This window comes from Tursiops truncatus, chromosome 2 (assembly GCF_011762595.2).
Source record: "Tursiops truncatus isolate mTurTru1 chromosome 2, mTurTru1.mat.Y, whole genome shotgun sequence".
In the NCBI taxonomy this organism is placed as follows: domain Eukaryota; kingdom Metazoa; phylum Chordata; class Mammalia; order Artiodactyla; family Delphinidae; genus Tursiops; species Tursiops truncatus.
This window is the reverse complement of record NC_047035.1, coordinates 2,030,651-2,057,052: the sequence shown is the minus strand read 5'-3', so window position 1 is coordinate 2,057,052 and position 26,402 is coordinate 2,030,651. Positions and strand designations below refer to the sequence as shown.

At 43.6% G+C, this 26,402-nt stretch overlaps 1 protein-coding gene and 2 pseudogenes across 3 annotated transcripts in view; 1 reads left to right on the top strand and 2 right to left on the bottom strand.

Annotated features, from left to right (window-relative positions):
- Positions 1 to 26,402, bottom strand: part of PPP1R13B (protein phosphatase 1 regulatory subunit 13B) — a 75,478-nt gene that overhangs the window by 13,426 nt on the left and 35,650 nt on the right. For all 3 annotated transcript variants that reach the window (XM_033850553.2, XM_033850554.2, XM_033850555.2), the window contains exons 3-8: positions 25,007 to 25,126; positions 17,110 to 17,186; positions 6,081 to 6,182; positions 3,727 to 3,901; positions 2,435 to 2,631; positions 168 to 308 (exon numbers count right to left, since the gene is read on the bottom strand). In XM_033850553.2, the coding sequence (XP_033706444.1) occupies positions 168 to 308; positions 2,435 to 2,631; positions 3,727 to 3,901; positions 6,081 to 6,182; positions 17,110 to 17,186; positions 25,007 to 25,126 (812 nt within the window). The remainder of the gene's footprint in view (positions 1 to 167; positions 309 to 2,434; positions 2,632 to 3,726; positions 3,902 to 6,080; positions 6,183 to 17,109; positions 17,187 to 25,006; positions 25,127 to 26,402) is intronic.
- On the top strand, positions 6,177 to 11,152 carry LOC141277613 (small ribosomal subunit protein eS27-like; annotated as a pseudogene).
- Positions 17,207 to 25,000, bottom strand: LOC117311001 (melanoma-associated antigen 10-like; annotated as a pseudogene).

The following is a 26,402-nucleotide window of genomic DNA, read 5'->3' as shown; positions in this document are numbered from 1 at the left end:
GGAACATGAACTTTCTTCTACTGTCACTTTTTATGGTTTATGGCCAATTTATGTTTATCAGCTATGGCAAATGGGGGGAGCAGAATGGCATTACAGTGAAATGTACACTTTGAGGATGAACCATTTTCAGTAGTTTATCTCACAGAAATATTTTCTTTTTCACATGCCTGAATTTTTTTCCCATAAAGACGTTCACGCAGTTCGTTGATCCGCTTGTCCATCACGGCCACCTCCATGTTGCGCTTATTCAAGAGCTCCTTCTGCTGCTGGAGCTTTGAATTCTGCTCCTGGTTGAGCTGATTACGAATCTGCAAAATAGAAAACACAACATTCATGATTTGTATTAACTAAATAGTCAAGTTCTCATTGTTAGGGGGATTAAAACAAGAAGAAAAAAGCAACATTGAGTTCTTATGTGTATTTACATACAGGCATCGTCCCCTGTATGCTAAATATTTTCAGGTACAGCACAGATGAAGCCGGAACATATTTCTTACGGAACAAAAAAAGAGCAAATATCTGCAAATGTGTCTTCTTCAAAGCGTACGGAATGACTAGTACCAGTAATGACTGTGGGACACCATGCCTGTGGTCCTAGGGAACGGGGGTGGGTGGGTTCAGTGACATAAGGAGGGGTATCTGTTCTGCCCCACACAGTCCGTTGAATGTGGCAGCAGGAAACCCAAGGATGGCCAAATCACCAAACAGAATGTTCTTATATCATTTTAATGGGAGCACTTTTAAAAAATGAAATAGAGAATAGAAAACATCAGAGTGCACTGCACATAGAAGGTTAAGTCTTGTCTTGCTAAACTCCTTCAGATGCACACATGTACTAGCACATACATACTGGCATATGTGTATAGACAGGAGGTAACATGTACTCTATAACCTAGATTGCAGTCAAAAAATTGGAAATATATATAAATAAATGTACTACAGTCTTCACACTTTACCAAAAATAAATCCTTAAAAAACCCTGCACTTGCATGAGGGAGGGGATATGAGGATATATGTATACGTATAGCTAATTCACTTTGTTATATAGCAGAAACACAACAATGTAAAGCAATTATACTCCAATAAAGATGTTAAAAAAAAAGAAAAACCCTGCACTTTTAACAACTGCTTAAAAATATAAAAAGTAATAAATTTTTATAACACTTTGTTTCTATGCATTTACATTACAGAACTTAATGGCAACAAGTGAGTTTACTCTCTGTAATTAAAAATCTGCATTTCGTAAAATGATATAATACTTTTTCTAGCAAGTACTAATATAACTGCAAAACTTGTATCTGGCTTGAAAAATCACCTGCTGGGGACTTCCCTGGTGGTCCAGTGGGTACGACTCTGCACTCCCAGTGCAGGGGGCCCAGGTTCAATCCCTGGTCAGGGAACTAAATCCCGCATGCCATAACCAAGAGTCTGCATGCCGCAACTAAAGATCCTGCGTGCCGCAACTAAGACCTGGCTCAGCCTAAATAAATAAATAAATATTTTTAAAAAATCACCTGCTGAATGACAGTTTCTGAGAAATGGGAATCTTGAGGGTTGTTATGATTGTGTCCTCCCAAAATTCATATGTGGAAGCCCTAATCCCCAATGTGATAGTATTTGGAGATGGGGCCCTTGGGAGGTAATTAGGCTTAGATAAGGTCGTGAGGGTGGGGCCTTCATGATGGGGTTAGTGTCCTTATAGGAGGAGGAAGAGAGATCAGAGCATGTGCGGACACAACAAGAAGGCAGCCAGGAAGTGGACCCTCACCATGAACTGATCTTGGACTTCCAGCCTCCAGAACTGTGAGACATAAATGTCTGTTGCTTTAAGGCAGCCCAAGCTGACTAAGACAAGGATTTAACAAATAAGCATCTATCTTGTCAAAACACAGTTTACACAGAGGCCTTAAGTATTATCTAAAGCTTAATTCTTTACCAGTTCATCATATTGCCAATTAAATTCATACCGAAATTGCTGTACCGAAAACATGCTAAGTGAAAGAAGCAAGTCACAAAGAACTACAACTGCATGATTCCATTCATATGAAATTTCTGGAATAGGCAAATCCATAGCGATGGAAAGCAGAGTCATGGTTGCTTAGGGCTAGAGGGATAGGGGGCTGTGGGGTGATGGCTAAAAGGTGTCTTTTGGGGGTGATGAAGATATTCTAAAATCAACTGTGGTGGCGTATACAGAACTCTGTGAAGATACTGAAAACCACTTAATTGTATGCTTTAAATGGGTGAATCGTATGCTATGTGAATTATGTCTCAAAGCTGTTTAAAAAATTATTTTGTACTGAATACATTTTGTGCCTACTATTAAATTAGAATCCATTAATTCGTTTCCAGTTCCTGAGGTTTCCACACTGAAAGAAAACTCAAAAGATAAGGAAGTTTTAATAGAATCATTCCTCGGACCCAGGTGAGTTACCTGTAGCTCTTGGTACAGTCTTTTCAGCTCCACTGCTGCTGGTCCTGTCAGCTTGCCATTGTAAGACTGGAACCCATTCAGTTTTCCCTTCTTTAAATCTTCCAATTGCTGACTGAGCTGATCAACTCTTAAAATTGCAGTCTGTACTTCTTGCTTCTTTTCCTGGAACATGGCACTGAACCTTTCTATTTCGGCAGCTATAATTTCCCACCAATTAGGGGAAAAAAAAACCATAATTTAGTTGATATTCTTTTTTTCACAGTATTTTGCTATTTTTATTTTGTGATTTCTTCATTTCTATCCATTTAACTCAACTTTAGCATCATCTAGTGCCAGACCTTGGAGAGAAAGTTGTAATATCCATAATCCAAAACACACTTCAACAAGCCTTTGGAACACATAATGTGACCGCTCATATGACAAACAATTAATTTGCACTAATTATTGAATATTTTTAAATCAGGGCAATCTGTCCAAAAGCTATCTTGGTCAAGCCACTTAGGAATCTCAAGGCACCAAAGAGACCAAGGCTCTGTGAGGGCAGGACCATCCAAATCTATCTTGCTTATTCTGTAACATAAAGTAGGTACTGACAGAACTGACTGATGAAGTAACAATCCACGCACACAAATAAAAAGTGAGCATTTGTATGCTTTATCTTAATACACAGATAAAATTTATGCTGTTCAATTAAAACAGACCCTCATGATGAGTTGAGTCTTAAGAGTACCCTAGCCCCGGGCTTCCCTGGTGGCGCAGTGGTTGAGAATCCGCCTGCTAATGCAGGGGACACGGGTTCGAGCCCTGGTCTGGGAAGATCCCACATGCCGCGGAGCAACTAAGCCCGTGCGCCACAACTACTGAGCTTGCGCTGAGCCTGCTCCGCATCAAGAGAGACCGCGATAGTGAGAGGCCCGTGCACTGCGATGAAGAGTGGCCCCCCCCTTGCCACAACTAGAGAAAGCCCTCACACACAAACGAACACCCAACACAGCAAAAAAAAAAAAAAAAAAAAAAAAAAAAGAGTACCCTAGCCCCAGTCCAAAGGGTGGCTACAACCAAGGTAACAAAAGGATCTCTCTACCACATTGCTAAAGCTGCAGAAGATTTTCTAAAATCTCTTAATCTAACCAATCCATCCAGTTAGATGCAGATGACAGAGCAAAGCTTTAGTGCTTTTCTACAGCAAGATCTGACATCAGCTTGTGACTGAGAGCATCTGGAAGCTGGCCTCTGTCTCACGTCATCTACGCCTGCTGAGTGTCAGGGTGCCAGTGGGCCGCGGCACGTACACAGATTGCCATTCATGATTTTGCTGTAGTCTACTTGTCCTCTCATGGCACGGATCTTCTTCAGTTTATTTTCCTGGGCTTCAACTCTTTCTTTCAATTTCTGAAGCTTTTCATTTTCAGAAATAGACTGCTGCTGACGGCGCTCCTGTTGCTTTAGAAAATGTAAACGCTGTTCCTATTGAGAGAGGAAAATAGCTAACTTTGAAAACTGAAACATACAGTAACTTTTGTACACTAAAAAAATTTAAGTGGATCCCTCAGTATCTCCTATCTTAATGAATGCTACAGAAATGCCAGCCACGCTTCCACCTCCATCCTGTGTGTGAAGCCCCAGCAGCCTAAGCTTCCTGCCGCCAGTACCAGGTTTCCTGCTGCTACAAAGCGGCTTTCAAGGGTCCCTCATATTAACCTCCTAAAGGAAATGAGCACTGAGTAGCAGAGAATTTTATATTGAAAAGAGATAAGGTGAGCAGTAAGGAGATGAACCTCTAATCTGCTAAGTGACAGGAACTTTTGAGGAAGGGTTTGTTTTCTTTAGGATTAGTTCCTTCAAAAGTAATCAAACATTTTATAGTCAGACAAGAACAGGACAGTCCTACAGTAAAAATATATGCGATACTCTTCAATAGTTTTTTTCCCTACTCATGTGAAAGCACACCTTAAGGGTAACAGTCAGCATTATCCATGGTCCCATCTGTATGCATAAAACATACTTAAGAAGAGGCTTAAGTGTGACTGTGTAGGCGTTACACACTGCACACTAAGGGAAGGGAATATGTGCTTCAATATGGAAAGATCAGCATTAACTTGTGAATTACACTGCTGAAAATATCTAAGGTTTTTTTAAAATAGCAATACTCTTGGATCAATATTTGGAAAGAAAATAAAAAGTAGAATTAAAAATTTTATAATGACATAATACCACGTACATTTCATCTTAGAAATGGAATGAAAATACTTTCCAATTACTTTTAATTGTTCTTTATTCTTGTAAATCCAATAAACTTTGTAAGACAACTTTTAAAAACAAGTCCAACTTAAACTATTATTTACATAAAAGTGTACAGAATCACATGGTCTTTCAATAAATGATAAAAAATTGAACTGGACATTTGGTTCTTAAGAAAATCTCTCTACAGAGCAAGCATGAAAAACCTAGGTAGTGGCGTTAACATGTTCTCTCTACAGCAGTTTCAGAACATTTACGATCATTAGAACATGAAATCATTTTCAGCAGGCATGGGTGATAGGTCTGATTGTTTAGTCCAAGACTAAACCATTATTTAGAAAAGTTTTGAAAGCAAGCAGGATCCTGTGGGGCCGTCCCAGGTACATAAGCCTTTTCTGCGCCCCCATTTCTGGTTTGTAGGGAAAAGGCTTCAGATTCCTATGCCTTCCCTGAGCCCTAAAAGGCAGATTCAGTTACTAACCAGGGAAGTAAGAGAATGCAGGAACAAAGGAGGAACAGTCAGGAAACAACAGGGTCCTGGCTCCTCCTCCAGGGACACACAGAACGATATACCCTTGAGCTCTTCTGCAGGAACTAAGGCCCCCACCCAGGTGGAGGATGCTAACTCCACGCTGAGCACAGACTCCGGAACACCAGCCTGTTTCCTCACCACCAACGAATCAGAAGAAAGCCACACACCCTGCAGCCCTCCCCTAAATTTTGCCTATAAAAATGCTTCCCTGAGAACCACCAAGGAATTCAAATTTTTTGAGCATGAGCCACCCGTTTTCCTCACTTGGCCCTGCAATAAACCTTTCTCTTTTCCAAACTCCAACATTTCTGTTTTGGTCTGTTTGGCCTCACTGCGGGTCGGCAACAGTTTCAAATGCTACGACAGAGTTTCAACAACAAATCCAGTACTCAGTGTAAATAATGAGTGCTGATGATGCCGTGCACCAAAATAAACCAAACAAATTCCTTGTAGGGTGGGATAAAGGGAAGCCACTGTCTTGGGGGCCCACGGCCAGTGTCTTATCACAGGTCATTGGCCTCCTCTAGAACACTAATGCCAACTACATCAGCCGAGAACACATCCAGAGGGAAAAGGAGGGGACAATGGAAAGCATCCTTTCTTTCCAAATTTTATCTACAATTGGGTAAGGCCAACTGTTTCCTGTCCCGGGGGGTTGTGTGTGCAAGTCAAGGGTCAGATGCTCTTGTTCTGATACTTTCCCAACTTCAAGAAGCTATAGTATGCATTTATGATTACAGAAGAGATAATTAAGATATTGTGTTTAACACTGTGGCGGCATGGTCCTACTTGCAGGGGTTAGCCAGGTAATCTAAAGTAATGCCGAAGGACACACTTGTTGAACATTTCCCCACCGCTGCTTTAATAACTTACCTTGGCAACCAACATTTGCTGCTGGTTTTCAATTTGCTGTTGTTGCCTAGCTGCCATATCTTGGAGTTCTGAGAGGGTAAGTTCGACACGTGGATTTCCAATCTGCAGGGAACAAAACAAACTCAGACTGGAATGTATGTTTATCTGCATAATCATTTTCTCTAGTGTCAAAATGCACACACATCAGGATTTTTAAATAGGTTCCCTAGAAGCTAAGAGAAGATAAATAAGTTTACTTTCTCATAAGAACTTTTCCTCCTAATTGTTGACTGCTTCTATTAAATTTATTTGAGTAAACTGGGATGTCAAATGTTTAAGGATAAACAACGTAAAAAATAAATGTGTAGGGCTCCCCTGGTGGCGCAGTGGTTGAGAGTCCGCCTGCCGATGCAGGGGACACGGGTTCGTGCCCCGGTCCGGGAAGATCCCACATGCCGCGGAGCGGCTGGGCCCGTGAGCCATGGCCGCTGAGCCTGCGCATCCGGAGCCTGTCTCCGCAACGGGAGAGGCCACAACAGTGAGAGGCCCGCGTACCACAAAAAAATAAATAAATTGGATACAGGGAACTACATTCAACATCTTTTTTTTGGCCGTGCCGTGCAGCTTGTGGGATCTTGGTTCCCCGACCAGGGATTGAACCTGGGCCCTCGGCAGTGAAAGAACCGAGTCTTAACCAATGGACCGCCAGGGAAGTCTCAATATCTTATAATAACCTGTGATGGAAAAGAATATGAAAAAGAATATATATGTGTGTGTATAACTGAATTACTTTGCTGAACACCTGAAACTAACACAGCATTGTAAATCAACTTACTGTAATAATAAATAAATAAACAAATAAATTGGATAGAATTGCTTTAAAAAGAATAAAAGAGGACCTCCAAGCCTGGGTGGTAGTTACCTGAGTGTCTGCTAAGTAATTCTTTAAACCATACATGTTTTACACATTCTTCTGTGCATTTATTTCTCAATTTAAAAAGTAAGAAATAAAGAAGAATTAGACCTAACAGCCAGTATCCCATCTTGTGATTTAATCATCACAAGATATTGGTTTAAAATTATAACTAGTTTTTTAAAGTATAACTGGATTCTCAAGAACAATGCCACTTCAAACATGACAAACATCCCTAAAACAAAACTGACAAAATAATTAGGATAAAATCTGTTTATACTCACAAGATATTCTAGAACATTAAATCATTCCTCTTTTTTCCTACCTCTCTCCAAGGTTATAAACTTTCAGGTTTGGAGAGTATTTTTACTTGCTTATTTAGCAAACAAAAAAGTAGGTGATAATGATATCAAGGTACATTATAAGCATGTAGGTTTATTTTTATCACATAAAATATTCTGTAAAATTGAACCTAACATCTCATTGTGCTCTGGGACTGGTGTATTTCATATTCCAAAAATTACTAAGTCTTACAAATTAATAAGAGTCAATCAGATATCTAAAGCATATACTGGCTCCCACCCCCTGCAATACTACTACAATATGCTATTTTATCCTATATGTGAATCACTCATATGATTAAAATTCACTGATACCAATTCAGTGTGGTTTAACCACATTTATACCCAAGGCAAGTGGCTAGGCGCAGTTGGGGCTAGAAAGATCAACAGGAGAACAGGGCTATCAAAGAGCATGAACACCAATAAGAGAAACCAACTACACCCCGCATGAGTGCTACAAGCTGAGCATTATGGTAACTGCTCCATCTCTCAGAATGTGGTCCACAAAACACGCTGAGCTACTCTCCTGATAGCAACAATTAAAAGGCAAGATAAAACATAAAAGCCGGGCTTCCCTGGTGGCGCAGTGGTTGACAGTCTGCCTGCCGATGCAGGGGACACGGGTTCATGCCCCGGTCCGGGAAGATCCCACATGCCACAGAGCGGCTGGGCCCGTAAGCCATGGCCGCTAAGCCTGCGTGTCTGGAGCCTGTCCTCCGCAACAGGAGAGGCCACAACAGTGAGAGGCCCGCATACCACAAAAAAAAAATAAAAAAACATAAAAACCTATTTTTAAAAGCATCACTGAGCTGACACAGCAGGAAGGAAGCTACAGGGGCCAAAATAAAGAGACAGCAGAAGCTCTGGGCATTGAGGAAATATCAAAGCCACCTTATGCCCACCTGGAGACTTGCCCTCTGGAGCTGCTGAAGCCTGGCACTAAGAGAGAAATATGGTTTTCCGGTAGTGACGACCTCCCCAAGAGAACACGCCTCTTGGAATGGATCTCCTTCATCCCTTTCCAGGAGAGAAGAGGAACACAAGAAGAAGCGCCTGGTGCAGAGCCCCAGTTCCTACTTCATGGATGTGAAATGCCCAGGATGCTATAAAATCACCGTCTCTAGCCATGCACAGACAGTAGTTTTGTGTGGCGGCTGCTCTACTGTCCTCTGCCAGCCTACAAGAGGAAGAGCAAGGCTTACAGAAGGATGCTCCTCCAGACAGAAGCAGCACTAAAAGCACCCTGAATCAAGAAGAACAGGAAACCATCCCAATAAACACATTTCAGATTTAAAAAAAAAAAAGAGAGAGAAAGACGAGACCAACCCAGGGTGGAGAGTCCAATAGGAGATGCCCATATACATCCAGGACCCCGATTCAGTGTGACAGTGAATGAGAAACAGCCTCAAACCCACAGATGGGAGCAGGAGAAATCTGCCCTCTCTCCATCGCAGTCTGAGTGGAGGGGGACGACCCCGCTAAGAATCTATGAAGACTTGACAGCCCTCATGCAAGCTTCAAGACCCACAAAGGGGACCACAGAGTGAGTCTATCTGCATGCCCAGTTACTGACCAAAGCAAATGCAAACCACCTGGGAAAATCCCACCTTCATCCAGACCTTAAAAATACTCACAGGTCAGGCTTCCCTGGTGGCGCAGCGATTGAGAGTCTGCCTGCCAATGCAGGGGACACGGGTTCGTGCCCCGGTCTGGGAAGATCCCACATGCCGCGGAGCGGCTGGGCCCATGAGCCATGGCCGCTGAGCCTGCGCGTCCGGAGCCTGTGCTCCGCAACGGGAGAGGCCACAACAGTGAGAGGCCCGCGTACCGCAAAAACAAACAAACAAACAAAAACCTCACAGGTCAAGTTCCAAGGAAAATGAGAAGCTCATTGTCAAAAATCAAAGCACACAAAGATCATAAAACCATGACTTAAAGCCAGTAGAAGCGACATATGCAGAAACTGAAATTATTAGTTGCAGAATATGAAATGACTATGTTTAGTGTGTTTAAAGAAGTAAGAGAAGCTTAAAATATGACCAAAGAGTAACCAAGAAGAGGTGGAAAAGAACCAATTAAAACCTCTAAACTGAAAAATTTTTAATGACTGTTTAAATCCACTTTACTGTAGTTGACATATAATAAACTGTACATATCCAAAGTGCACAATTTGACACGTTCTGACAAACATGCACACCATGAAACTATCACCACAATGAAGAAAATGGACAAACCCATCACCCTTAAAACCTCCTTGTGCTCCTTTGTAATCCCTCCCTCCCACCTCCCTCCAACCCCTTCCAAGGTCCCAGGTGCACAGGCAACTGCTGATCTACTTTCTCTTACTAGAAATTAGTTTACGTTTTCTCGAATTTTATATAAATGGAACTATACAGTGTGTACTCTTTTGTCTGGCTTCTTTCTTACAGCGTAATGATTTGAGATCCATCCATGGTGCAGCATGCAGCAGTGGTTCATTCTTTTCTTTTTTAAAAAATTTATTTATTTATTTATTTTTGGCTGTGTTGTTGGGTCTTTGTTGCTGTGCGCAGGCTTTCTCTAGTTGCAGTGAGTGAGGGCTACTCTTTTGTTACAGTGCGCGGGCTTCTCATTGCGGTAGCTTCTCTTGTTGCGGAGCACGGGCTCTAGGCACACGGGCTTCAGTAGTCGTGGCACGTGGGCTCAGTAGTTGTGGCTCACAGGTTCTAGAGCACAGGTTCAGTAGTTGTGGTGCATGGGCTCAGTTGTTGTGGCTTGCAGGCTCTAGAGCGCAGGCTCAGTAGTTGTGGCTCACAGGTTCTAGAGCACAGGTTCAGTAGTTGTGGTGCATGGGCTCAGTTGTTGTGGCTTGCAGGCTCTAGAGCACAGGCTCAGTAGTTGTGGCACACGGGCTTAGCTGCTCCACGGCATGTGGGATCTTCCCAGACCAGGGCTTGAACCCATGTCCGCTGCATTGGCAGGCGGATTCTTAACCACTGCGCCACCAGGGAAGCCCGGTTCATTCTTTTTTATTGCTCAGGAATATTTCATTGTATGGATATAACAGTTTTTTTGTCCATTCACCTGTTAACAGACATTAGGGTTTTTCTAGATTTTTGGCTACCACAAATCAAACTGCTATAACATTCATGTACAAGTTTATATGGACATCTGCTTTCCTTTCTCGTGTAAATACTTAGAACTGCTGTATCGTATAACAGATTTATGTTCAAGTTTTAAAGAAACTGTCCAACTGTGTTCCAGACCACACCACTTAGATTCTCAGCAGCCGTGTGTGTCTCGCAGGCTCTCCACACCTCTGCCAGCACTTGCTATCACCAGTCTTTTTAGTTTTAGACATTCTGATGGATGCGTGGTAGTATCTCACTGTGGTTTTAATTTGTATTTTCCTAAAAACTAATGATGTGGAACATGTTTACACGTGCTTACTTGACATTCACATACCTTCTTTAGTGAAGCATCTATTCAAATATTCTGCCTGCTTCTTCTAAAACTGTTTTATTTTCTTAATGAGATTTGAGATTTCTTTTTATATTTTGAATATAGTTCCTTATTAGGTATAGTATTTGCAAGTATTTTCTCCCACACTGTGCCTTGTCTTTTCATAACAAGTAACACTAAAAGCATATTATATGTACTAACATCCAAATAAACATAGTGAAAGACAGAATTCATTAACTGAAAAATGTATCTTAAGACATTATCCAGAACACAGTACAAAGAGACAAAGAAAGTGAAAATATAAAAGAGTAATTAAGGATAAAATGAAAGATATAACATGTCTAATCAAAGTTCCAGAGAAGAAAAAAGAAGGAATGTGGAAGAAGATATACCTGTAGAGATAACAGTAGAGAACTTTCCAGCTATGTTGATAGATGCCAATCCTCAGAATCAGTAAGTTCAACAAATCCCAACAGGAGAAATTAACAGAAATGTACACTTAGTTCTTCTGCTCAAAACACAGAATTATTTAATCCTAATTTCATTAAATCTCAAAACCACTATATGATAGTAAAGGGATTTTTGACATCAAATAATATAAAACCACAAAAACAGGAATGGAGACAACAAGAATGTTTGGAAGCTGGAGAGAGAATGGATGAGAAGTAACTGACCTAGTAGATCTGAGACAAACCTCAAGAGAGAAGAGGTGAAACTGGATGAAGAAACCAGTTATATCACAGAACCTTCAAAGGGCTCAGGAATTGGCAAAACTATGTACCTCTGGAAAGGGGGATGAAATGTAAGGCACCTAAAATAAAGCAAACTGAGTGAAAGATATTTAAGAAGCACTCAAATCCCTAGATCTCCTCCCCAACTCTATGATCTAGGTGACTGCCTCTCTCTTACCCTGGCGGAAGTCTAGAAGTTTATTCTCTAGACAATTGAAACGTTATCTGGCCTGGGAGATGACAGTCCCAGCTGAGTCCTGGGTACCATATGGAAAACAAGGAGACTAAGTGACCATATTAATAATAAATGCTTCCAGAAACAAACAAACACATATACAGTCGATTGATTTGACAAAGGTGCCAAGACAATTCAATGGGGAAAGGATAGTCTTTGCACCAAATGGTGCTGGGGTAATTGGATATTTACATGCAAAAGAATAAACTTGGCCCCCCTACTTCATACCATACACAAAAATTAACTCAAAATGGACCACAGACCTAAATATAAGAGCTACAACTATAAAGCTCTTAGAAGAAAATATGGGGGGTGGGGGTAGGATCAACTGGCCTTGGCAACTTAGTGGATGTAGAGGAAGAGAGCACAAACGGACTCAGATTTAGCCTGACTGGCTGAGAAAACAGCAAAGAAGTATAGATACTTTCAGGACACCTAAGTAAAATGCTTGCTTTCCTTCTGGGAGTCTGGAGTTTTGGTGCTTGCTAGACAGAGGCTGCCCACATGAGCAGCTCCCAATAAAACCCCAGGGCTCGGGGCTCTGACGAGCTTCCCCGGCAGACATTTCACACGTGTCATGATTAGCGGTTGGAAGAATTAAGTGCATTCTGTGTGACTCCACTGGGAGCGGACTCTTGGGAGCCTGGTTTCCTCAGATGTCACCCCGTGCCCCTCTTCCCTCTGTTGCTCTTGCTCTGTGTCCTCTGACTGGAGGAGGTTGCAGCCGTGAGCACAACCATAATGCTGAGCGCTGTGAGTCCTCCAAGCAAATCACCGACACCGGGGGTGGTCTTGGGACCCCTGATACAGGCATACACAATGAGAATAAATCAATTTGCCTTTATACCATAAAGTTAAACAAGATCTTCAAAGTTCTGTTGGAAAAGTAAGTTCCAAATACTTACGACAGTGTGTGCATATAACCTGGAGGTTCCCAAACTGGCAGGGCAACAGTCATATGGGGAGTCTTCCAGGCCCACCTCACACTTACTGAATCAAAAGTTCCGCCAATGGGATCTGGGCCTTTCTTTTTTTTTTAAATACATAAATTTATTTATTTATCTACTTTTGGCTGTGTTGGATCTTTGCTGCCGTGCGCGGGCTTCTCTAGTTGTGGCGAGTGGGGGCTACTCTTCATTGCGGTGCACGGGTTCTAGGTGCACGGGCTTCATCAGTTGTGGCACGTGGGCTGAGTAGTTGTGGCGCATGGGCCTAGTTGCTCCATGGCATGTGGAATCTTCATGGACCAGGGCTCGAACCCGTGTCTCCTGCATAGGTAGGCGGACTCTTAACCACTGCACCACCAGGGAGGCCCGTGGGCCTTTATTTCTTAGACAACCTGACTTCATGACCTGCAATTTTAGGAGAGCAGAACTTTCGCAGCCTCCTGCCTCAGCAGCTGCTAATGGGCATGAATCACACCAAATCAGCAGCCTGTCTTTCTCTTCCAACCCACAGGCTGCTGGATCTGTTCCTGGTTGCTGTAGCCCACAGACAGAAGGTTCACTGTGCCACCATTCTATATCCAGGATATACACAAAAACATTTTTGGAGAAGGACATTTTTAACATCTTATTAACTTTAAAAATGCACGTAGGGCTTCCCTGGTGGCGCAAGTGGTTGAGAGTCCGCCTGCCGGTGCAGGGGACATGGGTTCGTGCCCTGGTCCGGGAGGATCCCACATGCCGCGGAGTGGCTGGGCCCGTGAGCCGTGGCCGCTGGGCCTGCGCGTCCGGAGCCTGTGCTCCGCAACGGGAGAGGCCACAGCAGTGAGAGGCCCGCGTACCACCCAAAAAAAAAAAAAAAAAAAAAAAAAATGCATGTAAAAGTGCTTTGTAGACAATAAAGTACTTCACAAAGGTAATATATTATTAGGCTGAAAAGGCAGGTGTGTGTGCCATAAAACACAGTAACATCTTAGATGTCATGCTTCTAGGCCAGAGTTATACCTCCTCGCTAGCTCTCTACCTTCCTCTAATTATAAGCTCATGTAAAGGCTACAAACACATTTTTTTTTTTTTTTTGGCGGTACGCAGGCCTCTCACTGCTGTGGCCTCTCCCATTGCGGAGCACAGGCTCCAGACGCGCAGGCTCAGCGGCCATGGCTCACGGGCCCAGCTGCTCCGCGGCATGTGGGATCTTCCTGGACCGGGGCACGAACCCATGTCCCCTGCATTGGCAGGCGGACTCTCAACCACTGCGCCACCAGGGAAGCCCTACAAACACATTTTTAATTTTGGTTTCAGGTTTCAGTTTTGTTGCTCTTGAAATGTAAACATCATTTCCATGTTAACAAGAAACAACTTCATCCTGGAAAAGATCACAGACCCATCACATCAAAACATCAAAACTCACCTTATTACATTATTGGAAGGGAATCCTTTCCTCCTGAGTCCCTTCCCTTTATCATATACACACATACCCCGCCTCAATACACAAAGCCTACTCAATGTATTTACTTCACCTTCCCTAAAGCTCAGGTCAGGAAATCTTAGAACTCAAAAGGATCTTCAAAATTCTGTTGTACAGGTAAGTTCTGAATGCTTCCGACAGTGGGTACATGTAACCTGGAGGTTCCCAAACCTGGTAGGGCAACAGAGTCATATAGGGAGTTTTCCAGGCCCATTCCAAACTTACTGAATCAAAAGTTCTGCCAGTGGGGCCTGGGCCTTTATTTCTTATGACTTTCTGAAGCACATATGCCTGACGGAACCCCACAAAGGCTCTAGATTTGGAGTGGACAAGTATATCAGAAGGCAGGAATAAGAAGAGGATTTGTGGAATGATCTTTAGAAATTGAAGGGTAAGGAAGGAGAATCCTTAATCTTGACATTAGGAATAGTTCTCCTTAAGTGGCACAAGGATTAGTACATTGGAACTAAAAAGAAGAAAATATAATCTAGTATACCATTTAGCTCTGCAGTGGCTAATATCTGAAAAATCTAAAATAATAAACACCATTAAATAGTTTTCAACTTTATAACCAATGTATAAACAAAGTATAAAGTCTTAACTATACTTAGATAAAAGTACACAAATATTATCAACATTGACAACATAAAAGTACAGCTGAGGGCTTCCCTGGTGGCGCAGTGGTTAAGAATCCGTCTGCCAATGCAGGGGACATGGGTTCGATGCCTGGCCTGGAAAGATCCCACATGCCGTGGAGCAACTAAGCCCGTGCACCACAACTACTGAGCCTGCTCTCTAGAGCCCGCGAGCCACAACTACTGAGCCCACGTGCCACAACTACTGAAGCCTGCACGCCTAGAGCCCATGCTCCGCAACAAGAGAAGCCACCACAATGAGAAGCCCGCGCACTGCAACAAAGAGTAGCCCCCACTTGCTGCAACTAGAGAAAGCCCGCGCACAGCAACAAAGACCCAACACAGCCAAAAATAAATAAATTAAAAAAAAAAAAAAAAGGGCCTCCCTGGTGGCGCAGTGGTTGGGAGTCTGCCTACCAATGCAGGGGACACGGGTCCGGGAGGATCCCACATGCCGCGGAGCGGCTGGGCCTGTGAGCCATGGCCGCTGGGCCTGCGCGTCCGGAGCCTGTGCTCCGCAACGGGAGAGGCCACAGCAGTGAGAGGCCCACGTACCGCAAAAAAAAAAAAAAAAAAAAAAAAAAAAAAGAAAAGTACAGCTGAAAAAGCTGGAAGGTAGGACAGGAGGGAAGGGGAGACGGAGAAAAGGGAGAGGGTGCTAATACTCTCATCTTACAAGAAGGGAGGTCCAGAGACATGGTTTAAAGTTTATCATACAAAGAAATAGAGACTTAAGTATATCATTTAAAGTCACAATGGTAGCCAATAAAACAAATAAAATCGGAAATCAATAATAGCGAGTTGGAAAGTACAGAGGCAAAGTAACTTGCTCAGACTTAGCTTGTTAGAAAGTTCTGAAGCCGTGTCTGAGCGTGGGCCCTCCGCACTCCAGGCCGGTGCTTTTTCCAGTGTATAGCTGTGCCAAGCACATGCCAGGGGGTGACCCGCCCAAGGCTACACACCTAGTTAGTGGCAGAGCCAGAAAAAGAAACTAATTCTCCAGCCTGAAAATTATTTGGAAAACTTATTACTAAAACTTCCAGAAAAGACCATGGTGAAAATTTCTCATTCTTCCTTCTCTCATTCATTCACCCTCATTCATTCATTTCTGCTCATTCTTTTAACATGTATTTCTTAAAAAGAACCCTTTAGGACTTCCCTGGTGGCGCAGTGGATAAGACTCAGTGCTCCCAATGCAGGGGGCCAGGTTCAATCCCTGGTCAGGAAACTAGATTCCACACGCATGCCACAGCTAAGGAGCCCATGTGCCACAACAAAGGAGCCTGCAAGTCACAAAGGAGCCCACCTGCTGCAACGAAGACCCAATGCAACCAGATAAAATAAATAAATATTGAAAAAAGAAGAACGCTTCTACTTAGACAAAATTCCTCACCTATATCAATGTTAGGCCTATGCTCCAACTCTACACCATATGATAAAGGAAGTTCTCTTTCCTGGAGGCACCTATGAAGACTTCAACCCACCAGCCACTTTGTCTTTTAAGACCTGACAGAAGGATCAAGACATCAACACTGAAGATACAAAGCAAGTCTGCCTGTCCATCTCTTAGTCTAGAGGCTAGACCATTTGCTTCCTGGAGACAGGCCATTGTCACGAGCACAGAGGCACACATGCAGCTGCTGCTCCAGGACATGCTGTGGGCGGCAACATGTAACGGGCATGGAGAGCACTGCTCTGCTTGAGACCATCCAGTGCATGGGCCATGGTATGGGCTGATAAAACCATTACCACTCAAGTGACTGCCACTTTATAACTTCATAAAAATGTTTGAAATATTCAACAGAAATGACAACTTCTGTGAAAATAAAGGGCAACCTCAGGAAAATGGAGTTGGGAAGCCACAATGGGGAGCGCTCACACACATACCACTAGACACTGGTGCAGATCCCAACAGGAAGAGATGTACTGTGCATCCCCAGAGGAAGTAACACCATTCTACTGCCACCAGCAGCAGGAAGAACAATCTCCTCTTTGCCTGACAACAATTCAGCCAATGTAAAGCCACCATACTTCAAACTCCCAGGTTCCTCCAACAGACTTTTTGTTGACAGCGGCCCCTCCCAACTTCCCCTTCTCCTCTAAAAAAGAGTTTCCTTTTGCTTTAGAGGACTGGGATGTGGTTGTCCAGAGCTGCGGGTCCTGAATTGCAATTCTTCACTGTTCCCAAATAAACTTGTTTTGCTGGTAAAATAATTGGCTGTTTTATTGTTTTCGGTTAGCACTACCCCAAAATTAATTCTTTAAAAATAAATTATAACCCCAATTCATTAGTACCTATAAAAAGCAATTAAAATTTTTCAATTTAATTCACTATTACTTACCCCATTTTCAGTGCGTTTTTCTCCAGGTACATTTATTACATTTCTCTGAGTTCTTTGCTCTTGGGTCTGATGGCCACCTAGAGAAATGAAGGCCAAACTTACTAAAAGACATACTAGAAAAGCGATATTTTATCATTTCTTCACTTATTCAAATATTTATTGAACACAAGCATAAAATACCAGGCTGGACAACTCAAAAATTAGTACAGTTGAAAAAATGTCTTATAATCAACCTGTATACATAAAGTTGTTTAAATGAAAATTTTTTCTAATATTCTATTTCAGAATTTTGAAATTGCTTTATATCAAAAAGTTTCTAACACTTAGAAAATGGTCAAGATGGTAAATTTTACGTTTATGTGTGTGTGTGTGTGTGTGTGTGTGTATATATTTTTTAGAATTAACTTTTACTTTTATTTCTCTTTTTCTTGACCTCATCAATTTTATTCTAAAGTTCTTTCTCATTTCCAAGAGATTCATATTCCAATGCCATGTTATCTTGTTCAGGATCACAAAATAATATGGGAATCTTACAATCTGTTTTACAAAATAGCGAAACTCTTGTCGTTGAACTGAATTAGCACAAATACGTGTGTGATCAATGCCATTCACAAACTTAGATACCAAAGCTTATTAAGCCTTCTTTTAAAAGGAACAATATTTGAAGAATTCCTAAAGAAAATAGAGATGATATTCCATGTCATCATACACAACAGGAACCCAAAGATGCTATACACCGTGTTCCCCTAACTCTCCCAGACCCTCACTACTTAGAAGGCTGGCTGCTCCCTCTTCAAACTCACAGTGGAGGATCAGCCTCCCTTCTTGCCCTGCAAGAAAAGCTGCTGGACGTGGGCCTGGAAGGAGCCTGGCTGCTGCTCTGGCTCAGGGCCCCTCTTCCTCAATGCTCACAGCCTCTGCAGACAGGGATGGGAAGGACCTGGGATCCCATCGATGGACCCTGAGCAGATACTCCAGGACCTGCCACTTGCTGGTCTCCATGTTGGCCCCGGGGACCCCACAGGAACTCGTAGTGGGCCGGGTTGCTGTGGGGCACCTGCTGGTACTCCAGGTAGCCCTCCTGCACCCACACTTTGGTGAGCAGCTCCCTGGGCTCCCCATAGATGCAGTGCTGCTTCCTGCATACACCCCCATGACGCTCAGTGCTTCCCAGACCTCCTCCTCAGAGGCACATTCACCCTGCAGGAGGATCACGGCCAGAAGCATCACCAGGAGGCCAACCTTGGACATGCTCTGCGCATCGATCAACATGGCATCCCAGGTGAGGCCCAGGGTGGGGACCAGGACATAGGTGTGCTTGCTGGGGTCCACCTCCTTCACGTCCATGCCACAGACAGCTGCATGCACTCGCAGGCATGGCTGAAGACCACGGGGAAGTGGTCCCAATGGTCCCGGAGGATCATACTCAGCAACTCCGCCTCGGAGGTCAGCTCCTTGGCGCGATACTTGAGGAGCAGGAACCCCACCAGGTCAGCCATCAGCACACCAAGTGCCTCCTGGGACAAGGACTCGGCCTGGGTTGGGGGGCGGGCACGGACTAGGGAGGAGGAGGAGGAGGGGGATGCAGCCTCCTCCCCCTCAGTCCCGAACAGCTGCACCTCCACTGGGCCCTGGGCCTGGACTGGGGCCTGAAGGTCTGCCTCAGGCTTGCAGAGCTCACTCATCTGGACCAGGGGCCTGATGACTGGGATCGGGCCGCCGACAGGAGTGTGGGCAGGGGTGACAGATGGGGACCATGGGCAGGTCTTCTTCTGAGGGGTGCTCTCGGGCCTCACAGGGGCACCCCTCCTGGGCGGCCTGTCCCCTGCCAACCTCACCTTGACTCCTGGCACTGCCTGGGCCTCCTCTGCTCTGTGACCTGAGGACACGGTCCTCAGACCTGGGCCTTCGCCTTCCGGTTCCTGGAGCCCTCTTGGGTCCTGGATGAAATGCTGGCTGGAACAGGCTACCTCCCGGTCAGCTCTGAGCCTCCGACCAGCTGCACCCCGTGCAGAGAGTGACTCTGTGCCCCAGACTGGAGGCTGGGTGGGAGCTGCAGCACCCCTGACCGCAGGGGAGGGTCCAAGAAGAAGCACACCTTCCAGTGGTGCCTCTTTGCTCACAGCCAGACTTCAGAGTTTCTTCTCTGTTGTTTTACCACAATTAATTGTTATTAAAAATTAAAGCTTGGACTTCCCTGGTGGCACAGTGGTTACAAATCCAGCTGCCAATGCAGGGGACACGGGTTTGAGCCCTGCTCCGGGAAGATCCCACATGCGGCGGAGCAACTAAGCCCGTGCGCCACAGCTACTGGGCCTGCGCTCTAGAGTCCGCGAGCCCCAACTACTGAGCCCGCGTGCCACAACTACTGAAGCCCATGTGCCTAGAGCCCGTGCTCCGCAACAAGAGAAGCCACTGCAATGAGAAGCCTGTGCACTGCAACGAAGAGTAGCCCCTGCTCGCCGCAACTAGAGAAAGCCTGTGCACAGCAACGAAGACCCTACGCAGCCAAAAATAAATAAATAAATTTATTAAAAAAAAAATCTTACTCTTCTTATGTATAAAGCAAAGCTACTGGGTACATAAACAGATATACAGTACATCTGATAGGGGGAAGACAGGGGCAAGTAAGAATACTATATCCAGTAAAGGGCCTTTAGGGAGGTGATAATGAAAAATGAGGTTAAACAAATGGGAATGACAGAGTATGCCACTGAACACAGTCGAATATACAATAGCCATTTCATCACAGCTATTATATTTCCTATTAGCAGAAATTAGGCATACACACATCCTAGACTACAGCATCTATCAGTTTACAGGGTAAATTAAATTCTTAGTTATTAGTACTTTTAAGAAATAAGGTACTCGGGTTAATTTAATATTCTATCATTGCTGCCTCTTGCAAACAGCAAGCCATCAAATTAGAATACTATAGAACACGCAACATTGGAATTATATCAAGTGCCACTTAATCTTTGATGGTAAAGAAGAAACTTGATGGTCTTGCATTCTGGAGTCAGAAAGTAATAGTAAGAGCTGACACTTAGTGAGCACTGCGCCAGGACGCCTCATTAACTGCCACCACAAGCCAATGCACCCGCACGTAAGGAAACGGAGCCACAGGGATGGAAGTCACGTGCCCAAGGTCCAAACTGAGTAAGCAGCAGGGCCGGTGCTGAACCCAGGAGGCCTCGCTCCAAACTCCATCACACCAGCCCCCGGATTCTAGCTTACACTCTGCACATGACCTGCACCGAGTTACTTTACACATTAAGCTTCTGTTCCCCCAGGTATACAAGGTGATTGAAGGAAATGTCCTCCACACTCTCCTCTAGCTTCCATATAGAGAATTCCTACTGTTTTAAGTCAGGGTTGTCCTTTACTTCTTGTTATATCTTATAGTTCTACAGGCAATAAATACTCAAATGTAACTCCTTTTAAACAATATATATCACTGACAACTGGCTTGTCCTCAGCTCTGTGGGGAGCAGAGAGGAAACATGAGTCTTGGATCTTCACCTCTGGCTGCTTAGAATATAAGCTGGAGGGCTTCCCTGGTGGCGCAGTGGTTGAGAGTCCGCCTGCCGATGCAGGGGACACAGGTTCGTTCCCCAGTCCGGGAAGATCCCACATGCCGCGGAGCGGCTGGGCCTGTGAGCCATGGCCGCTGAGCCTGCACGTCCGGAGCCTGTGCTCCGCAATGGGAGAGGCCACAACAGTGAGAGGCCCGGGTACCGCAAAAAAAAAAAAAAAAAAAAAAAAAAAAAAAAAAAAGCTGGAGGAGAAGTTCAGTGAACAGAAATAAAACGGAACACAGCACCCAATGAGAGCTGTTCTACCTGCCACCTTTCTTCTTGAGCTCTGAGAGAGAGGCAGAACATGCAGAAGCACAGGCAGAGGAAAAAGGGAAGAGGGTGGAGCATCACAGCTGGAGGAAGATGGAATTCTGAGTTAGGGCACGACAGGGAATGAATATGCAACTAAGAATATGGTGGAAGAGAGAAAGAAGAGACAGTGAGGTTGAGGAGATGAGCAGGGTCCCATTACAAATGCCATCAAAGCTAAGCTGAGGAGTATTAAATAGGGAAGCAGGGACTTTGCTGAAAGTCGTGAAAAGTGATGAGAGTCGTGTGATGAATTTGGTTCTTCCAATCCTGACCAATCCTCCATACCAGCCCGGGTCGAGAAAGGTGTACTCCCTGGCACCACTCCCCTCGGAGCCTCCTTCATCCTGGTCTCCTGCCTTCAGTGCAGCAGCTCTCTACTCTCCCCTCCAGGTCCGACTCCCTCTTCAAGGCCCTCGTCTCGAGCCCCATCCCCCTGGGACGCATTGTCTCCCTAACCTCAAACAGCTCAGCATCCAGCTCTTCCACTGTCTCAGGTGTACTTGCCACGTCAGCACAACGAGACTGAGCAGCATCCGGTGTGACAATGAAGGTCAACTGGAAGGTCAGTGCTGTCCCATTCCTTGTAACTCTAGACAGTTCTCTCAAGTATCCCTAACGCTTCCAGACTTTACAGAGTGAGAACAATATAAGACCTTCCCCCCATTCCACCATCCTGGGACAGTAAGGGTTATGTACATATATTATAATGATTAAAGTAAAATATAAAACTTCTCATTTAACTATAGGGTATAAATATTTGGAGCACTCAGGTAGAGAGTTAAAGTAAGTTCTTAGCACTAGAACAGCACTTTAACTGCCAGCTAGTCTAATCCTCCTCAGGAGGAGTCCGTCCAGAGAGGCAGGGCCCTTTTCTAAGGTAGAAATGGATGAAGAGCTAGGCCTGGAGTCTTGGTCTCCTGACTCCAGATGGCCAGCACCCAGTGGAATAAAAACGAGAAGTAGGGCTTCCCTGGTGGTGCAGTGGTTGGGGGTCCGCCTGCCGACGCAGGGGACGCAGGTTCGTGCCCCGGTCCGGGAGGATCCCACGTGCCATGGAGCAGCTGGGCCCATGAGCCATGGCCGCTGAGCCTGCGCATCCGGAGCCTGTGCTCTGTGGTGGGAGAGGCCACAACAGTGAGAGGCCCGCGTACCGCAAAAAAAAAAAACAAACAAAAAAAACAGAAGTAATGATGCATTGTGAAAAACAGCATGATATTTACAGCTATGGGAAGATGATTTTAAAGCAGACAGTAGCTCATCCTAGGGGCAAAATATCCTTTAATTAAAAATACAGGGACTTCCTTGGTGGTCCAGGGGTAAAGAATCCGCCTTCTAATGCAAGGGACGCAGGTTCGATCCCTGGTCAAGGAACTAAGATCCCACACACCATGGGGCAACTAAGCCCACGCGCCACAACTACTGAGCTTGCGCACCTCAACGAGAGAGCCCGCATGCCACAAACTACAGAGCCCATGCGCCCTGGAGCCCGTGCACCACAACCAGACACAGAAAAACCTGCATACCACTAGAGAGAAGCCCGCGCACTACAACGAGGAACCCATGCGCTGCAACAAAGACCTGAAGTAGCCAAAAAAATAAATAGGTATTAAAAAAAAATACAGCTAGGGACTACCCTGGCGGTCCAGTGCTTAAGACTCTGTGCTTCCAATGCAGAAGACGTGGGTTCAATCCCTGGTCGGGGAACTCAGATCCCATAAGCCATGTGGCTCAGCAAAAAATAAATAAAGAGGGATAACTTGTAATAAAGGAATCTTCTTTTTACAAAAGGATGTCCTTTCATTGTTTTTTTTTAAATACCAGAAGTAATCCATAATCACCGTTAAATAACAAAGGTTTCTTTCTTAACTGTACAGTGTATATGCTTTCCAAAAAAAAGATTCCCTTATTTTAAATTTTAATTAAAAAATAAGTAGTTTATGGGAAATTGGTATTGACATATACACACTGCTATATATAAAACAGATAACTAATAAGGATCTACTGTACAGCACAGGGAACTCTACTCAGTACTCTGTAATGGCCTATTTGAGAAAAGAATCTAAAAAAGAGTGGATATATGTATATGTATAATAGATTCATTTTGCTGTATACCTGAAACTAACACAACATTGTAAATGTACTATACTCCAATAAAATTTTTTTTAAAAAGTAGTATATTCCTATCATTCAAAATTCAAAAGGAAACAGGCTTCTCTGGTGGTGCAGTGGTTGAGAATCTGCCTGCCAATGCAGGGGACATGGGTTCGAGCCCTGGTCCAGGAAGGTCCCACATGCCGCAGAGCAACTAGGCCCGTGCACCACGACTACTAAGCCTGCGCTCTACAGCCCACGAGCCACAACTATTGAGCCTGCACACCACAACTACTGAAGTCCGCGTGCCTAGAGCCCATGCTGTGCAACAAGAGAAGCCACCTCAATGAGAAGCCCGCGGGCCACAACGAAGACCCACACAGCCAAAAATAAATAAAATAAATTTTTTTAAAAAATTCAAAAGGAACCAAAAGATATAAATGACCAATTTTCCCTCCCTCCTTCCCCTACCCAGCAGCCTTCCCCCCAGGCTAGCCATGTTGCCAGTTTCTTACTTATCGTTCCAAAGGTATTTCATACACACAAGCCAACACAGAATACGTGATTACTCTTTCATCTCTGTTACACAGGAGGCAGCATGTGTGTACACTGTGCTTATTCAAGTGACAAGTGCAGGAAGTGGTTTGGGACAGGGCACAGAGCAGATGTACTCCGGTTTCTTCAGCCGACGCCCCTGGAGGCATTGAAGGCTGCTCCTACCAGCAGTGCCCATGACTTACACTATGTATATGTCATTTTGTATGTGTGCAGACACAGCTTCAGGATAAATTCTCAAAAGTGAGATTGCTGGGTGAAAGGTTTCATGCTTTTGTAAGCTTAACAGATACCACCAAACTGCCCTCTACAGAAGCTGCCAACAATGTGGAAGACTGCCTGTTTTTCAGCATTCTTGCCAACACTGTGTTATTAAATGTTCTAATCTTGGCCACGTGACAGGTGAACTACAGTATCTCAGTGTTTTTCCTACATTTCTTTTATTAGGAGTAAGGCTGAACTTCTTTGCATATATTTCTGGGTCATGAATATTTCCTTTTCTGTGAACATCGGGTTTGTATATTTTGTCTGTTTTTTTTTTTTTTACTGTTTTTCTTCTTATCATTTTACGTAAAGGAAATTAGCCCTTTGCAATATGAGCTATACATGCTGTTTCCCAGTTTATAATTTGTCTTTTGACCTTGCTTTAATGTGGTTACTGCCATGCAAAGAGGGTTTTTTTTGGTTTTTTATTTTAATAATTCGGTTTGTCTTTTCTATTATGGTTTAGAGTTAGTTACACTTAGGCCTTGTTCCTTTTTTTTTTTTTTTTTGGCCACACCGTGCAGCTTGCAGGATCTCAGTTCCCCAACCAGGGACTGAACCCAGGCTGTGGCAGTGAAAGCCTGGAATCCTAACCACTAGGCCACCAGAGAACTCCCCACTTAGGTCTTGTTCTTATTTTTCTGTTTTTCTTTCTCTCTCCATATACATATATGTGTATATATACACATATATAGATACTATATAAATATATATATATATATTTCCCAGAATTTTTATGATCCTTTCATGGTTTCATTTATTCTTAAAATCTAGAGATTTCATCCATGTGATATTTATCAAAAGCAATCCCTTTCAACAGCAGGTCCCCTTACGTGTTTCAGTGCATTACGTGACTAACTTAGGATCCTGAGGAGGAGGCTGAAAGTGTGAAATAATCATAAACTGCAATAACAGAGGTCAAAAAACCTGTGAGATACCAACTCTCCCTCTCACCACTTGTAAGTGAAGGGGGGAAAGTCATGTGAATAATTTAATATTTACTCCTGTTAATTCTTAAATTAATTTTAATTAATTTAATGTTTAAATTAACTTTTATGGCAAAAATTAGCAAATGGGGGAAAAAAGCACTTATCTACCTTGTTCACTGCTCTCGGTTGGGGAATCTTCATGTCGAAGAAAAAATTTCACTTCTTCCCTTCGTGGCCCCCACTTCTGAAGATGTTCATACATCATATAATCAAAGGGTATGGGACGCTCTAGGAAAAAAACAAACAAACAAAAAATCTTACTTTTCTCAGAAACAAAATGACTCGTACCAAAAGTAAAAAATGAATAAAAATAATTTAAAATAAATGTACACATATATTAGAATTCAAGGATATTACAAGCACTGAATTTTAACTTTAATGAAGTGAAAGCAAGACCATGAAGGGGAAATAATTTAGGTAACATATAAACAAAGAAGTAAACATAAAAGCAATTTTGCAACATTAAATGGGGAACAGTGAAAAAAATGTCCTTTAGTATATTTATCATGAAGCAGTATGCCTCCCACTCTTTCAAAGAAACACATTAACAAATTGGCTGAATCTTGTTATTCATTAAAATGTTACAGGTGGCAATCAGAGGTATAAAGGCTTGACAACGCACTTGCTGGCAATACAGCTAGCCCACACAAACACTTGTACGTGAATGTTCACAGCAGCAATATTCATAGTAGCCAAAAAGTGGAAACAACCCAAGTGTCCATTAACTGATGAAAGGATAAATAAACTGTTGTGTATCATACAATGGATATTTGCAGCCAAAAAAAGAAATTAAGTATTGATACATGCTACAACATGGATGAATCCTGAAAACATGCTAAGAGAAAAAAGCTAGATCAAAAAGTCACACATTAAAAATAAATAAATAATTTTTTTAAAAAGTCACATATTGTATGATACAATTTATATGAGATGCCTAAAATAGTCAAACACAGAGCCAGAAAGTAATACAGTGGTTGCCTGGGGGAGGAAGGAATGGGGAGGTACAGAGTTTGGAGATAGTTGCACAACACTGAGAATGTCCTAAAAACCACGAAGTTGTACACTAAAATGGGGATTTTTATGCTATGTGAATTTTATCTCAATTAAAAGCAAATCTTGAAATGTTCCCACTGCTGCTTGTGCTTGAAAGAGAGAAAGGATATCGGCAAGTTCCAAGGCTCACAGCAAACGGCCTGGCGTGGGAGAGGAGCAGGACAAAACCGAACCATATTTTGGCTCCTTTCAACACAGGAGTATGTCTGGGCGAGAGGCTCCTCCTGCTCAGCCTGAGAACCCGACACTGAGTCAAGAGAAAGAGCTGTGCAAGCTGCAGCCTTGTCATACATTCAAGGTGTGATTTACTGTTCAGTCCTAGATAAGTGCCAGACTTCCGTAAGGAAGAAAACCCCACCATTCATAGAAATGCAGCGCACATTGTGCTGCTGCCGTTTCATCTTCCTACATGTGCAGGCAAGCTTTGCCTATTCAGCCAACATCAAGGGCA